General features: G+C 35.4%; 1 protein-coding gene across 1 annotated transcript in view; it reads right to left on the reverse strand.

Annotated features, from left to right (window-relative positions):
- Exoc4 (exocyst complex component 4) overlaps positions 1–17922 on the reverse strand; it is a 778625-nt gene that overhangs the window by 647913 nt on the left and 112790 nt on the right. The window contains exon 6 of the mRNA XM_047560350.1: positions 9351–9594. Coding sequence (XP_047416306.1) covers positions 9351–9594 — 244 coding nt within the window. The remainder of the gene's footprint in view (positions 1–9350; positions 9595–17922) is intronic.

Genomic DNA, 17922 nt, shown 5'->3' on the forward strand with positions numbered 1-17922 from the left:
CTTTCCAGAGATAACAAAAGATCTTAGATGCATATTCTTAGTACTTTGTTGCATATTACACTTAAAATGAACGTCAAAGCCACTAGAGGAATTGTTTAGGTAACTAAGTTTGAGTCTCAGGTGAGCTAATTAGGATCCATTTATTCTGTGGCTGTTGATCAAACTTGTTAACATGTCCAGTTATCTCTGAGACGCCTGCCATTGATCACAATGGGAGGTATGGGCAAAAGAATGGATATGTCAGTACAAACACTGCCTTTTCCTGAGGGAAAAACCAAGTCCAGGAAATGAGCTAGAAACAACATCTTCATACCAACCAAACAGCAAATTTCTATATGGTGAAAAGAGACTACTTTTAATCTTAATTCTCCACCAACAAGTTTTGTGAACTATCAAATTATTTTGGCTTTCATATTTCTTTGGATTAATATTAATGCCCCTGTATTGAGACCAGCAGTGAGATTCACTTAGGTGAGATACCAGAGGGCAGTCTGCTTTGCAAAGCATGAATGCTATAAAACTGACGGCAAAATTCTGTAATGTTCATGATATTATAAAGACTGTTCTAGAATTCGAGCATGCATAAGAAACATCTAACACAGAGTTCTGTGGTCCATGTACACAGAAATTCCAATTTAATACCCCCCCGCCCCATGGGGACAACTTGTATTTCTACCTCTTAAGTAACACTAGTGCTATGGATCCTTAGATGCCACTGTGAGTAGAACTAGACTTAAGGAAAATGATAATAATAATTCACTTTCTCTAATAAAAAAAAATACACACACACAATCTTCACATCTTAGAACTCATTTGTTAAAATACTTTTTTATATACACACACTTCACCTTTATTGAGATATAATTCACATGCACTATATTTCAACCATTTAAAGTGTACAATTCAATGTTTTTTGTATTCTGACACCATCACCATCAGTTTTAGGACATTTTCATCACTCCCCACAAAAGAAATCCTGAACCCAGCAGTAGTTCTTGAACATTTATTACGTACCCAGACCTAACTCTGGCTAAAAACATAAAGTTAATCCCCCTCTTACAAATTCATAGTCCAATCTGATTGGAGATTATACCCTAAGGGGATGGGCCAGGAGAAAGAGGAGCCCAGCTAATAAGATATACAACCTGAGACACCCGACAGGGCTTTAATCATGTCTGACACCACCCCTCTACGTCACCAAGTGAAGAATTTCAACTGACACAAGTTCCTTGGTTTTTGTAATGAAGAGATCCAGTGTCGGTTTAAACTTGGATTACCTTTTACATGATGGCACTAACAAGTGCACAGAAAATAGCAAGAAGGAAGGCAGCTCCTACTATCTGCCAAAAAGAGATGATGTGATGCAGCATGAAGGGTAACATCTACATAAAGTCACCACGACCCATGAAATAGACTTTATCTATTATTCCCTTAACTGGTCCCTTCTCTAGTTTGAACCTGCTGTAGTATGTAAAGTGAAATAAACTGAGAGCAGATTTTTAAACTTTTCAAGTATAAAACAAAGATTTAAGAAATGTCATAGTTCTGGACTATTCAACCAAGAGCCCTTTTTCTGTAGCCCATAAAAAGAACAATCTTCAGTGAGAAAGATAGCTATCTAACTTCATGTTTACCAAATCACTATGAACATTATTTACATTACTAATTCACCTCATATGTTACAGCACTATTATCAATTAGTTTAGGCAAGTCTTACAAGAAAGTATGTAGACTTGGACTTGCATGGTAATGAACTGTGTACCTTAGTTATTAACAATTAGGGTAATAAGTCCCATATGTGAAAGAATTCCTTTCATTTGTTTTAAAAATATTTCAGTGAAGCGGTGGGGGGATGTATTTGAATTAAGGAAGACTGGGATTTCTTCTATATGTCCCTGGTTCATCCTATTTGTACCCTTCAATATTTAATGGTTGGGTGTATTTAAAGCATGTTCTCACTGATACGTGTAATCAAAAGTAGAGATTTAATCAAATGGAATCATAATCACTGAAGTTAAATTTACTTGCTTCCCGCTTGCTTTGATTCGAATTAACTACTCATCTAAATTACATCGAGGCCCTTCCTGATTCCAAGCATGTCCAGGTGCTACTTGCAGCGCTTGGGAATGGCTACAAGAAACCACAAGGACAAATGCCTGACCTTGCTTCAAAGCTGCTCTTAAATGACTTTTCTGTAAAATAAAATGACCAATTTCTACCAAGTCCTGCATTTCAGATACTTGGGAGAAGAGTAACTAAATTAGAAAGAAGAGATGAAAGGAAATGCCACTTATTTGAAAAAAAAAAAAAACACATGTCTGACTCTGGCCACAGTCTAAAAGAGATCCTAAGAAATATTCCATTTACTTCTCTTACCATAAACACTACATATATAGTTGCGGACTGAGCCTTTAGACTTCCTCATAGATAAAAACCGTTTAATGAAAATGCTCTGTTACATCAGTATGCCCTTCTACTGAGTTATGGACTCCAAATTTTAAAAATATTTTAAAAGCATATTTTTTTCAAATTTTAGAGCAACAATTCTATGGATTTCTGAAAACCTATAACCTTCACAGGCTGAGAAACCAGAGGAAAAAGTTTTAGGAAATGAGGCAAATATCAACCTTGAAAAGAGCCATGACTATAAAGTAAATGATTCAGTGTTAGAATTATTCAGCAATCATGCAGCTAACCCTGACAAGCAATTACATGACAGATACACTGGCAGAGAAAGGAAAGGGATGTACAATCCATTATAATACAGTGTAATAACTGTCATATCTGATTAAAAACTGTGTGCCCCTCCTTCAGATTCCAGATGTTCCAAAGATACACAGTAGCACCCCCGCCCAAACCCACCACAGTTTTGCTTTATGTGGTTGTTACCCACTGTCAACTATGGTCCTAAAGTATTAAATGGAAAATTCCAGAAAAAAACAATTCAAATATTTAAATCATGTGCCATTAGGATTAGCATATCCACTCTGTATACATTAGCTGCCCAGCAGCTATCTCAGTTCTCAGACCACCTATCATGGATGCTCATCCAAGTAAGCTTAGCAAGTAGCCTAAGGCCCTGTCACCAGCCTGTCATCCACCTCACTTTACCTCATCCTATAGGCACTGTATCACCTCATGTGGTCACAAGAAGGTGAGCATAAAACAACAAGGTATTTTGAGAGAATGAGCACATTCAAAAGGAATGACCACATTCACATAACTTTTTGTGAATTTTGTGAATTTTGGGAGAAGTATATTGTTATATTTTTTTCTATTTTATTAGCTATTGTTTATCTCTTATTGTGCCTAATTTATAAATTAAACTTTATCATAAATATGCATGTGTAGGTTTCAGGCATCCAATAGGGGTCTCGGTATCCCCATAGATGACAGGATATTACTGTAAATACAGAAGTTCCCCAACTTATAATGGCTTACAACCTATAAACAATGGTGCAAAAACAACATGCATTCAGTGGAAACCATCCTTCAAATTTCAAATTTTGTTCTTTTCCTGTTCTACCTTTTAAAGGCAGGACAACAATCTGTTGTGATGCTGGGCAGTGGCAGTCAGCCACAACTCCCATTAGCCACACAACTATAAGCATAACAACTGATACTACACAGTGCACTATGTTACCTAGTTATGATGTTCAGTAGGTTAAATGCATTTTCGACATGACATTTTTCAATTTACAATGGATTTACTGACATACACCAACACCTTAAGTCAAGGAACATCTGCATTAAAAATGAGACTATTTACATATTAAAAGAAAGTCTGAAAATGTTTATTTATAATTTAAGAATGGAGAAGACCTAAGTTTGACATACAATCCACAAGTCATAATTATAAGAAAATCTTAATAAACAGTGCCTCATAAAAATAAAACTAATGTCTACATGGCCAGAAACATCACAAAGTCAAAGCAAAACAAACTATGGGAAAGTTGTGAAATAAATTCTAAAGAATTGATTTCCTAAATATATAAAGAGTTTCTGCAAATCAATAAAAGTCACAGTAGAGAACAGATAATTTATCAAAAAAGAAATAAACACTACTTGAAGTTTATATTTTTCAAAACATCAAACACCAAAAAATGAAGGTAATAGCATAGCAAATCACACTGTACCCAAAACCTTGCTTCATTATCATTTTCATGGCTTGTTTTATCTGTATCTTCACCTGCTCTCAATCCAGCTTACTTTCAAACAGTATTAACCCACACATTACAACAAAATTTTTTAGACAAATGAAAAGTTAACTTACTCAAAAAAATACAACTCTAAACTACATTGGAAATACCAGTTTTCACCTTGGAGATTGGCAAAGATAAAAATATTTGATGATATAATCTGTTGTTAAAGGAATACAGGAGCACTCAAACATTACCCATGACATGAAAAATCGCTATCATCTCGAAGAAAAGCATACTTGGCAGTATGCTTTTCATCAAAATTTAATCAACCACATAGGTCAGCAAAAACTGTGAAAATGGCATATTGAGATACTGGCCACTCTCCTCACATCTTGTGTGTCAATGCCATATTAATTGCACAACTAGAAGGAAAAATGGTAGGAGCTAACAAATGAATGGAACCTTCCAACTGTAACTATTATAAAATGCTGCCTTACTTTATTATCAAAGTAATAAAAGCAACTTCCTAACACCCACTACCCATATTAAATAGCATAGCCAGAGTCATATGCTTTTCCAGGGGCTTGCAAACACCCACCTACCCACACTAGACAGCATACCCAGAGTCATATACTGTTGTGGCACACTTTGTATTCTATAGCTTTGATCTGAGGGTTCTCTGAGTAATGCCTTTCTTCCCCTTTAAACCCCATGAAGACAAGAACCATGTTTGATTTGTTTGACACTTTAGTCCAGTGTCTGGTTCACGGTAGATACTTACTATGCAGAATTCATTTTTTCATTCAACAAAAATTTGTTATAGGTCAGGTGGACACTGTGTTAGATTGTGCAGGTATGGTACTGAAAGAGGTACACTAGTTCTCTCTAGGGGCAGCTGAAAAAACAACCACACACACAGAGATACATTTATCATTAAAAAACAAAAACTTAGATGTCCAGTTGGCCTACAAATAGGTATTACATTTTCCACACTAAAATTAAATTTTATAGTCATTCAAATCCCAAGGGCATTTTCATTTGTAATGATTTCTTCTGATTAAAATATCTTGAGTATTAATTTAATTTTAAGTAACAAATATATTTTTCAGTATAACTTAATATATATTATAAACTATGGGAAAGAATAAAACCTATAGCCTTGCTACCCAAACACAATTACTTTAAGAATTAAAGTATTTCTTTCCTGTGTTTTCCATGAACTTTCTTCCATGCCACAGTGAGCACAAAACATGTAATTTTCTCTGCTTTTCATAGCTGACATTTAATCTTCCTTCTTCATAATAGAGGTCAGTGGATATTACAAAATGATCTCCCTGGCAGCCATGGCTCCAACTCATTCAATTCTTTCTGCCACTTTTAAGACCAACAGGTTTACCAAAGTGGAGCGTGCCTTCAGCATCTCCCCATGCAATGATCTGTGTGTGTGTGTGTGTGTGTTACTGGGGATTGAACCCCGGACTGTGCACATGTTAGGTAAGCACTCTAGAACTGTGCTACATCCTCAGCCCTTTTTATTTTCAGACGGGTCTCATTAAATTGCCCAGACTAGCTTGAACTTGAAATTCTCCAAAGTAGCTGGGATTACAGGTGTGTACCACACCCAGCCTCTGCAATGAATTTGTGCCTTCACATGTTAAGCAGGAAAATAGATGGACTGGTTAGTAGCTTTAAACTAGATAGTCATTCTCTTTTCCCACATTCTTTTCTCTTCCTATTCTTAACAAGATTTCACACCTTTGAGAAAGATTTTCCTTCCATCTCTCCTCCTGATTCTTCTTACTTGCTAAATATTACAGAACTTTCAGCTTCTTTGCCACAGAAAAAAAAAGATATGAAAATACTCATGTAATACATTTTGGGAAAGAATCAACAATTTAAGAAACTGGTTCTGAACTCCAGATGCTGCTGGCCACATTTGCCATCTGAAGGTGAAGACACCACCTGCTCTTCTGGGAAAATAATGGGTGGCAGGTGGCTCTGGTAGGTTAGCAAAAGCACATATTACCCTAATGTTTATCAAGCCAGCGATAAGAGTAGTTGAATACATTCCTTTAATAGTAGGTGGAGGCATACAGTCACCAATAGATTACGAATGAACAAAAAAGATATTTCTCCTATAAAGAGACAACAGATAGCTTGGGAGATAAAAAATAAAATACAATACTAAATGGGTCACCAAAGTGATGTTTAAAACTGGCTGAGGAAGTATTCTGGCTCTGTAGGAATTAAAGCTCGACGGAACTCACTAGCCTGGTTCCTTCCACATTTCTAGCAAAATAGCACACAACATTAATTCTCTCTACATAAAGACAAATGAAAACAGGCCTGCAGTGCCTCACAACCAGAATATATTTAACAAGATGAGGAGGAACAATGAAATTTTTAGGGAAAGTTACAGTACCGGTGTCCTCCTTCAGAGAAGCATTTACATATTAATGTTCTGGAACGGGCCATTTCATGGGGAGGGGGGAGCAAGAGAATATGCATGTTGGAGAGGCATCACCGTTCTTTTTATGCTATGCACCAGCTTTCTTTAGGAAAAACAGATTCTTATATCTTGAATAGTAAAACAATGATACAATGAAGATGATGATGATAATGATACCAAGTACTGTGATTTTACTTTTCTCTGAAATAAATGCCTCCCTAATGAAGTTCTACACACACAAAGCACCATGCAAGCTTCAAGGGATAATTTGACAATATCCTTTCTAAAATTCCAATCCTCTAGAAGCAACAATGCTAATCACTTTTGAATGATTGTGATTAATTCAAGGGAATTAATTCCTGAGGAGTTTTAAAGCATTTAATAGCACACAAGTACCAAAGACTAGCTCAAAATTATCAGTCATTTGGAATCCCAGCCCAAGAATTTAATCTTTGATCTCCTAACAAAGTGATTCATCCCAAATATTTGCTTTTTCTGTAATTTTTATCTCATAACAAAGAATTTGAGCCTAAAATTTTTAAAAATTGTATGTTTATAAAATGGGATTATATTATAGATAAGAAGCTGAGGAAAGCAGCCTATTCGGTCCAACATACCCTGCCTACAAAAGACTTTTAAAATCCTGACAAAAAAATGAAACTTAGAGGAGGGGAAAACGTTCTGCTGACTCATTCCTCATAGAGAAACATTTAGTATTTCCTGGGGCAGTGAGCTCAATTTCTACTTCTAATGCTGTAATTTCCACTCGTGAATTCTGGAAAGGACTGAGGCAATGGAAGAGGAAGAGGTCAAAACCCTTTGAAAGATACGATGATTTTAAGGGTACTGTAATGAGATCTGCAGAAAAGTTATTGATCTGTGCCCTTTTGCTTTACTTCCAGTATTTATTATCGTAATGCTATTTCCCTATGAAAGTTCAGCATATTTGTCTAGGGACTTACAGCAACTGGGTAAATAACAAACCAGAATTTTAGAGTATTCATTAGTAAGGAGTCAAAAGGTGTTCATGGAAATCCAGGCACCAGGCAAAGAAAAAAAAAGTTCAATTCAGAACCATTTCCTGGTTTCTCTGGATCATGACAAGAGTGATCAAAGACATGAAAACAAAAAGGCACCAGTCATAAATAAACAGGTGTGTTCATACACACAGGGAGGAATTCAGCATGCTTACTGGGGCTATTCCTCTAAACACCACCCTACATAACCTTGGCTACAGCAAACAACCCTGGAAAACAGATCACAAAGCCAGATCACAAAGCCAGATCTGCTTTCCATCAACAATTTGCTCTGAAACATTCTGTGACAGAAGAGGGTTAGACAACAGTTTTTTCTACCCATCAAGTACTTATGAAGTTCACAAGGGAATTATTTTTTGAAGACTTCTGAGGTGCAATTAAAATCAATGTTATTTAGACACCCAAAAAAAAAAAAAAAATAGAAAATAGAGTATAAATTTTTCCACAAAAATAAAATGTCCAAGGAAGTCTATACTAAATGAGCTATTATTATTTATCCCTAAATCTGTTTAACTTCTTTTAAAAAAAATTTTAAATCGCTCTGTACGAAGAGCAGAATTTCCCTAATAGCATGTCGATAAGACGATGACCCCTCTACACAATGCCACCTCCCAGGGGCTCTCACCATGAGCAAACAAAAAAACAGGCTCTCGAACTTCTCTTCTCAGGTGAGTGTCATGTCCACTCGCCTTTCCGCTCCATGCCAAATGCCTGCCTGGTATATGTGGGAGTTTGGGGGTAGAAGTAGGGGAAGAAGGGCTGGGGTCGTGGCTCAGCAGTAGAGCGCTTGCTAGCATGTGTGAGGCCCTGGGTTCAATCCTCAGCACCACATTAAAAAAAATAAAATAAAATGAAGGTATTGTGTCTGCAACTAAAAAAAAATTTTTTTAAGAATTAAAAAAAAAAGCAGTAGTAGAAGTCCCTTTATAGAGAATCATCAATTTCCAGGAAAGCCTCAATTTCAAACATTATCAGATGACAATGGTGGATTATGCCCTAAAATCTGGTTTAGCAAACATGATCACATGGTATATGATAGTCACAGAGTTAGGATCACAATATAATCTCCATATTCTCTGTAGGAAACAAAAGTTATGAAATCCAAATTCTACTTGTTTTAAGTAAATATAGAGATTCCTGAGACTTGATTTGCCTATTGACCAATATCACCAAATGTTAAAAAAGAATTCCTGAGGCAGCAGAAGACCATAGACTTTAGAATCAAATGGATTTGTAATTTGACTCTACAATTAGCCACCTGTGCTATAAACTTAGGCTAATTACTCAATCTCTGAGCCCCAGTTCTCTTAACTATGAGTAAGTAATAACTAGTTTACAGCTACAGTGAGAATTAAATGAGATAATATATATATATAAATCACCTTGAAAACTGCTTAGTACCTACTACATGTTCAATACCACGTATGTTCTTTCATTCAATTTCTTTATTCACTCGTTGTCTTTGAATATAAACAATCTTTGTTTTAGATGTCTGTACTTTCATTTAAAGTACGTGAACAAGAACAATATGACTTAAAATTTCTCAACATTAAAAACTAGATAGCTAAAATATGTCTAGTCAAGCTGTTTTTACCTGTGTTTGTATGAGATATAGTATCCCAAGTTTAAGAAAATAACATCAAGAAAAGTTACTTATGCTGTACCCTAGAAAATACACAATAAATAAGAGTCATCAAAAACACAAACTGTACCCACGTCTACCTTGGCTGGTTCTCCACAGTGAGGTTCTCTGTCCTCTGATAGCCACTGTCCGCCACCTGGGTGGTGGACCTCTTCACGATTTGCTTTAACTCCTGCTCCAAGCGCTCCTTGATGGCCTTAACGGTCTCTGGTACCTTCTTCAGTTTGGCCAGCCCCTTGATGAGGATACCCATGAAAAGGGTGCTGTTTTCCTCTGGATCCAATTCCAAGTCCTCTTTGAGGTCCTGCAAGTTTATCTCCCTCACTGCAAAATAAACAATGATAATGATAATAATAGCTAATAATTTTATACTATATAATCTCAAAACAGAGGTCAAATAAATGGAATTACTCCTTTGATTACTTCCTTAAAGGAATCAAAGATTTTTGTTATTGCTGTTGTTTTGATTGGTTGGTTGGTTTTGGTTTTTGTTTTTTGTGGGGGTTTTGGTTTTTGGTTTTTGGGGTTTTATTTTTTTTTTTGGTACTGGGGATTGAGCCCAGAGGCTTTTTTCTTTTTTTAAACATATGGTGTTTGCTGTAGTTGTTTTTTATTTTGAGACAGGGTCTCGCTTAGTTGCTGAGGCTGCTGTCAAATTTGCAAGCCTCCTATCTCAGCCTCCCGAGTCACTGGGATTACAGGTATGCATCACCATGCCCAGCTCAAAGATGTTTTTCAATCAAATGAATTTATATAATAAGTATTCAAAAGTCTCAAAATGATACTTATATTCCTCAAATCATATCCAATAGTTAATAACAAGAGGTAGAAGCAATTAAAAATGAATATGCAAATCTCCATAGGAAGTTTTTCATAGTTAACTTCTGACATGCATCCATTGATATTTAACAGGCACCAGTTGTTTATAAAACGCCATATATGCTGCTGCAGGAGAATTCTAAAAAGACAGATCCCAGGCTCAAGTTCCTATTCATTGGTCAGAAGTGATAAGCAGCAGGAGTAAAAGATATTATAAATTAATGTAAGGGAGTTAAAACTATAACAAATGAAAAAGACATCTGGAGAAACAAAGGCAAGATGATATGAACAAGTGAGACAAGATTTCAAGGAAAAAGAGTAATGAAGATATATCAAATAAATACAAAAGAAAATCTCCTATTATTCTTTAAAGAGTTGTCTGGAATAACACTGTCTACTGAAGAGAGACACTGCTAATAATCCATAGTAATCTTTTGAGACATAATATTGTAGGTCAAAACCCTCTACGGATCTTGAGACTACAGCCTTCATCCAAATCAGCTGGTTTTGAAAATAAGAAATACCCTGAAACCTGTAGGTAGCTGAAGAGAAGGATTATTCAGAGATCTGTGACCTCTGTATCCACTGAAGGCTACAGGCCTTTCCGTCCAAATAATGCACATGCATGAACACACAGACACACATACACACACAAAAAAAAACTTCACATAAGAATGTTGGGGTTTCACAACTGTAAAAAGAACCACAGATTACAAAGCTCTGGCTAAAAAAGAATTCTTTCAATTTATAAATGGCAGGAATAGGAACAAAATCAAAGTGAGTTCAAGTCCAAAGATGAAGGTTAACTAGTAAAAGTTTTCCCCATGCTTCATGCCTCAAAATAAATGGAAGGTTTTCACAAAATGTTTATAGCCTTAAGGAATAGATGCACTCTTCTTAGTAGATTTAATCTCAACTGGACTACAACTACTCTAAATTGTTCAGCACCACGGGAATCTTACTGAAATCTACCTAGGAAGATTGAAAATATCCCAGTACATGGAGTAAAGGCCAGTATACATAGTCTTTAAAACCTCTACTTTAGATGAAATCCTCTGCTCTCTGTCCTGACCTTTTTGGGGAGCTCCGAAGTCATAACATATTCTTATGGAGGATTCCAGAAAGATGGAACAATAGGAAGCACCAGGAATCTCTCTCCTCACCTAGACAATTGTACTGACAGAATTTATCTGATGTAACTACTGTCATGTGTCACAAATGAATTTTCAGTCAACAACAGATCACATACATGAGACTGGTTTCCATAACTACATTGCCTAATGATATCATGGCCATCTTGGGTTGTGTGAGGACACTCTATGATTTTTACACAAAGACAAAATCACATAATGATGCATTTCTCAGGAAGTATCCCCATCATTAAGGGCTAATGGAACTCTGGAATCTACTGAAGGTTTGTTGTAAATTCTAGGTGAATGCTTCGATGGATGATAAAACTGTAGTTAATTTCAGTCAATTTCAGCTCTCAGTACAGTTGTAGCTATCTATTCACCTCCATCTCAGGCCCCTGGCAGGCAGTTGTGTACATGTTCATGGGGCAACTTAGACATAGCTGGCAGGACACAGGAGGGCACAACAAGGATCTTATCCTACAAATATTTAGGAATCTGTGCTGTGATTGCAGATTTCTTCCTCTGTTCACAGAGGTGCAGACAAAGGTGAGTTGACATTATTGTCACCCTTCTCCAATTTTTCAAGCCCCTCCTCCCTTTTGCTGAAGTGACTTCCAGGGAGTTGCAAGGGCCAGAACCTTCCTTCCACCCTTCATTTGTCTCACTCTCCTCTTTTGGGTTCAACGCATTAAAGACTAAAATGTTCAAAAACGACTTCATGTACAAAGTGACTGTGCACGACCAAGAGAAGGTACAAGCATAGAAAAGACCTGGGAAAACATTACATTTATACCCAGGGACATACTTAGGACAGAGACAACCCGTAACAACAATAACAACAAAGACAGCAAACCCTAGAAAAGAGGAGAATCTGATTTCCTGAGTCACCAAATTATTAGGTATTAATTCCCAGTTTTAAACAACAACAACAAAATGGCAAGACATATGAAGAAAGAGGAAAATACGACCCACTCAAAGGAAAAAACAAATTTATAGAAACTGTCATTAAAAAAGACTTACTGGGAGATCTACTCAACAAAGACTATAAAATATCTTAAAGATGCTCAAGAAAACAATGGATGAACAAAATGGCAATATCAACAAAGAGACAGAAAATCTAAAAAGAAACCAAATTAAATTCTGGAGCTGAAAAGTACGATAATTGGAAGGAAAAATTCACTACAGGATTCAAAGGCAGATAAGAGCAGGCAGAGGAAAGACTCTATAAACTTTAATAAAGGACAATGGACATTATGAATTTTGAGGAACAAAATGAAAACAATTGAAGAAATGTAAAGACTTGTCTTTTGTCTTTTATTTATAAATACACATTTTCTATATAAGTTAAGAGGCTAATGCATTTAAAATAAGAATCAGTTTATGATTTGGGGCACATAACATAAAGATGTAATTTTATGATATCAACAATCAAAAGCAGTGGACACACAGCAGTTAAAGGAGCTAAGGTTTTGTACAACTTTTTATACATAGATGAAGTCTGACATAAATTCAAGTTAGTGTTATAACCTCAGAATGTTTAATCCCAATGGTAAACTCAAAGAAAATAGCTACAGAATGAACAAAAAGAAAAATGAAAAAGAATCTAAATATTTCACTACAAAAAATATCAACTAAACACAAAAGAAGAGAATAATGCACAATATTAGGGGTAAAAAGAAACCATAAGACATATAGAAAACAAATATCAAAATGACAGAAATCTTTCCTTATCTAAGGTAATTACTTGAAATGCATATGGATGAAACTGTTCAACCAAAAGGCAAAGATTGGCAGAATGGATTTTAAAAACTCATGATCCCACTCTTGACTACAAAGGCACAAATACATCCAAAGGCACAAAGAAACTAAAAGCAAAGTAACAGAAAAAGATATTACATGGAAATATAACAAAAAGAGACCAAGAGTGGTAGTAAAAATATAAAACAAAATGGACTTGAAATTTTAAAAAGATTACAGGAGGCAAAGAAGAGGTTATATACTAATAAAAGATTCTATATAGAAATAAAATGCAACAATTATAAACATTCATATGCCCAATGACAGACTATTAAATGAAGACTATACATGAAGCAGAAACAAAGGAAGAAAGAGACAGTTATACAATAATGGAGAGTTCAATACTCCATTCTCAATGGATAGAAAACCAGATATAAGAAGGAAATAGAGGACTTAAACAACATCATAATCCAACAAATTACTAAAAACTGAAAGTAGCAGCAGACTAATAAGGTTATGCACCAAGCCCAGGAGGGATTTATTCCTGGAAAGGAAGCATGATTCAACATATGAATGATCAATGTAATACACCACATTAACAGAACTGGCAAGGGCAGAAGGACAATTGATCACCCAAGTTGATGCAGAAAAAGCATCTAACAAAATCCAACACAGTTTCATGATTAAAACAAATCAACAAACTAGTAAAAGAAGGAAAGTAAATCAATAAAATAAAAGCCATAAAAGCCATACATGAATAACACTGTGTATGACCCTAGGTGAAATGGACAAATTCCTAGAAACCATAACACCTACCAACACTAAATCATGAAGAAATAGAAAATCCATATAGACCAATAACAAGTAAGGAAACTGAATCAGCAAAGGTCTCCTGACAAAAGCCCTGAATCTGATGGCTTCATAGTGAATTCTACCAAACATTAAAAAAAAAGAACTTAAACCAATCCTTGTCAAACTTTTCAAAAAAACTGAACAGGAAGGAAAACTTCTTAAATCATTCTATGAGGTCAGCATTATCCTGATACCAAAGCCAGTAAAAGACACTACAAGAAAACTACAAATCTACTTTCCTTATAAAAATTCCTTAATCTATATTTGTACACCCATATTCATGGCAGCATTATTCACAGCCAAAATGTGGAAGCAAATTAAGTGCCCATCAACACAAAAAAGGCTAAGCAAAATGTGATACATGTAAACAATGGCAAATTATTCAGCTTTACAAAGGAAGAGACTGAGTACATTCTAACATGAATGAATCTTGAAAACACTGTGCAAAGTGAAACAAGCCAGTCATGGAACATAAATACCGTATGATTTCACTAACAATGAGTGAAGTACTTAGATTAGAAAAATTCCTAGAAACTGAAAGAAGAACATGGGTTGCTATAGGATAGTAAAAAGGGAAGGAGGATATTATTGTTTAATGTGTACAGAGTTCCAGTTTTCCAAGATGAGAAAGTCATGCAGATGGATAGTGGTGACGGTTGCATTCACTATCAACGTATTTAATACCACTGAAGTGTACACTTAAAAACAGTTGCAATGGTTAGCTTTATATTATGTGTATTTTACCTTAACAAAAATGTGCACTTAGTATGAACCAGACATTTTAATTACATACAAGATATAATTCTTATGTGAACAAATTCACTACATTTTTATCCATGATGTTTTATTAGACTCCCTGGATGTCCAAAACTCACAAAGAAAGATAAGGACATAAAGAATAACCAGATTCAAGTAGCTTTCCTTGCAAGGTAGAGAGCATTTGATGATATGCTACTTAATTAAGTATACTTTTCTAATATTAGTGAAATTGGCAACAGTACCAAAAAGCCTCAAATTAAGGATTACAATTCTAAAGGCAATTAAAAAAAATTATCGATATTTCCAAATTGGCTGTTTCAAGAAGAGATATTTGGTTTTGTTTTAAACATGAAGAAGCCAGACACCTCAGGCCACAGGAGTCCTCTATCCAGCGAAAACCACTGCACAGCAAGGAGGGGAAGTACCTAGTCAAGGAGCCATCTAAATTCAAGGAGGGGTGCGGGGAATGAAGCAAGCAAGAGCTTCAGGCAGAAAGAGAAGTAACAGAAATTTAGCTGAGACAAAATGTTCTTCACAACCGAGCACATCTGAGTCACAAATAGGACACATACAAAGAGTCACCTAAATATCTGCTTCCTGCCACAAAGGTGATTGGTGATGAGGTAAATGAGGTTTAAATCAATAAGGACTGAGATTACATGGCATATAGCTACTTACATGCACACTAATATGATAGCTCATGAAAAAGCAACAAATAAACGAGGTATGAATAATAAAATTTCACAGCCCCAAATGGTACATTTGTTTAGAACCTTATCTTTCTATTTGTCTCCTGAAATCTCCTAGAGCATAAACACTGAAAAGATCCAATATTAATTAATTTATATTATCTATTTCACTTACATCAGCTGAAAATTAAATGGCAATTTAAAAAAATAATATAATCAACCACGACTAGTCTAATATTCACAAAAACCCTGTGAGGTCAGATAGAATTACTGGAGCTTAAAAAAAAAAAAAAAAAAAGCTTTATCCAAAAATAAGTTAAATGAAATTCAGCACTCACACAATAATTAGAATAAAATGTACAGATTTCCAAATTACTGAATCCCAGACCATCCCTTAATATCTATATTGCTGCGTTGTGAAACACTTTAAAAGTAGAATTACTTCACTGCCTTTCCCAATTCTCTCTCTCTGTTTACTCTAATGATTTTTACCAAGTGAAAATTTCTCAAATTCAGTTCTGAAGACCAAAAACACAGTGCTAAATATTTAAAAAAAAAAAAAAAAAAAAAAAAACACTTTGATGCCCTTTAACCAATGATTTCTAAAAAAAAAATACTACTGGCCCCCTAGGGTTTCTTATTATTCACATCCCTTTATTATATATAGATAAGATACGTAGGCATATATACCTAAGTGGATGTAAACCATGTTAGGGCTAAGCAGGGAATCATGGAAAGAGGGTTTAACTAGTACTCTCTGGTACTCATGATATGATTAAATGGATGATACCAAGCACTAAAACTCCATAATTCCATTAACTGTAGTTTAAATCTGTTTACATGATCTATGGCAACTTACAAGTGTACCTATATTACAGATAACACATTTAAAAAAAATAAAATAAAAGGAATAATCCATTCATGTGGCCAAGTATTTTATTTAAAAAACTACCTTGCCTGCCACTGAGTACAGAAAAAATCTACGCCACCAGTTCATGGCTGCTTTCTTTCTTTAGTATGTTTGCTAAGACAAGATCAGTAGTAACATGTGCCATACCTTCTTCATGCATCTCACCAAACTGAAAAATACAAGGGCCCCAGTAACACACTTGAACTTTTTATTGAATATGCTATATATGTCATTTATCATTTTTATGTGAACTAAGGTATGAGACAACAGTAAAGGTATGAGACGCTTGACAGATGTCATTTCCTATATTACATGTGATATACAAATTATGCAAGGTTCTTATATTCATTATATGCTTCAATTTATATTCTAAATTATATATTATATTCGAAAATATATTAATAAGATAACTGTCTGCTGGTATTGAACAGAATTCAAAGGAGACTTCAAAAAATTATCCAGTCTAACTGGACCACTAACGTACCAAATTACTTATCTACAAAAGTTATCCCACAGATGGGAACTTGGCATCGGAATACTGACAATACTCTCAAGTAGAAAATAATAAGAAGGTTTTACCACATAAAAATAATTTGTGTGCTTCTGATCAAAATGGCACTATAAATTCACACTCTTGAGATACCTAATCTGGTTAGAACATACTTATACAAAAGAATGTAATTAAGGAAATTAAAAAGAAATAATCTAGCTCAAAATTGTGAGAGTAACATTTCTAAAGACAAGAAATACAAACAATGTGAGGTGCTGAGCAGTGTGGGTCCAGTGGAGCTCTGGGCACAGAAGCAGGCAGAGGCAAGCTGGATACACCTTGCTCCACAGGCCAGGTGAGTCAACAAAAGCCACCTTCAATGGCTGCAAGCAAAGGACCAAATCAAGCTCCTACTTGGACTGGAACTCTAATGACCTCACCCAATTCTTATCCTTCATTCTTGTCTCAGTGAAATTCTTGGTCAACTATATATCTTAAATACTATTCCCTTCACCAGTGAAAAATCACTTCTCACATCTTTTATTCTAATTAATGCACCCACTGGTGCAGATTGAGAGCAGTATCTGATGCACTGGTTGCCTCTGGAGTATAGAATCTTGATTAGGGTCTTTCAAATGTTAACTAACTACCCCTGGAGTGTAGATTCCTGATTAAGGTACTTCAAAAATGTTAACTAAGCACCCCTAAGGTGCAGATTAAATTACTTTAAAGAAAACTACAGACAATATAACACCCCAATCCAGAAAAGAGGCTGCCAAAAGCTCTTGTCACCTGCTACTTAGGGCTATAGTTTCCTTGAATGGAGGAGTTACCAGAGCCTCAGGATAAGACCATGCAGTGGCAGACAGTAAAAGGATAGTTTCAGTTTAGGGGTGGAGAGAAATCCCACCCTGCAGCAAATTTTGAAAGCACTTAGAGTGTACACTGGTCCTTCCATAAGTGAAAGTAAGTTCTGTTAGATCCCAAACAAACAAACCAAACAAGCTAACATCTACTGAATCACTATCCCATGGAAGGACACTTAACTTGCATTAACCCACTTAAAGCAAGGAACAAAGTCCTTTGAAGGTTGAGAAGAGGTCTGCTTGTGAAGAGATGACAAAAATGGAACAGGGACACAGGAACAGGAAGAACAAGGACAGAAAATAAGCTGATAGTTTATATTGATAATCACGAAAATTATTAAGCCATAGTCCTTTGTTAATTTTTTTAAGTTTAATAATGTAGGGAGACGGCATAATG

The sequence above is a fragment of the Sciurus carolinensis genome, chromosome 8, assembly GCF_902686445.1.
Source record: "Sciurus carolinensis chromosome 8, mSciCar1.2, whole genome shotgun sequence".
In the NCBI taxonomy this organism is placed as follows: domain Eukaryota; kingdom Metazoa; phylum Chordata; class Mammalia; order Rodentia; family Sciuridae; genus Sciurus; species Sciurus carolinensis.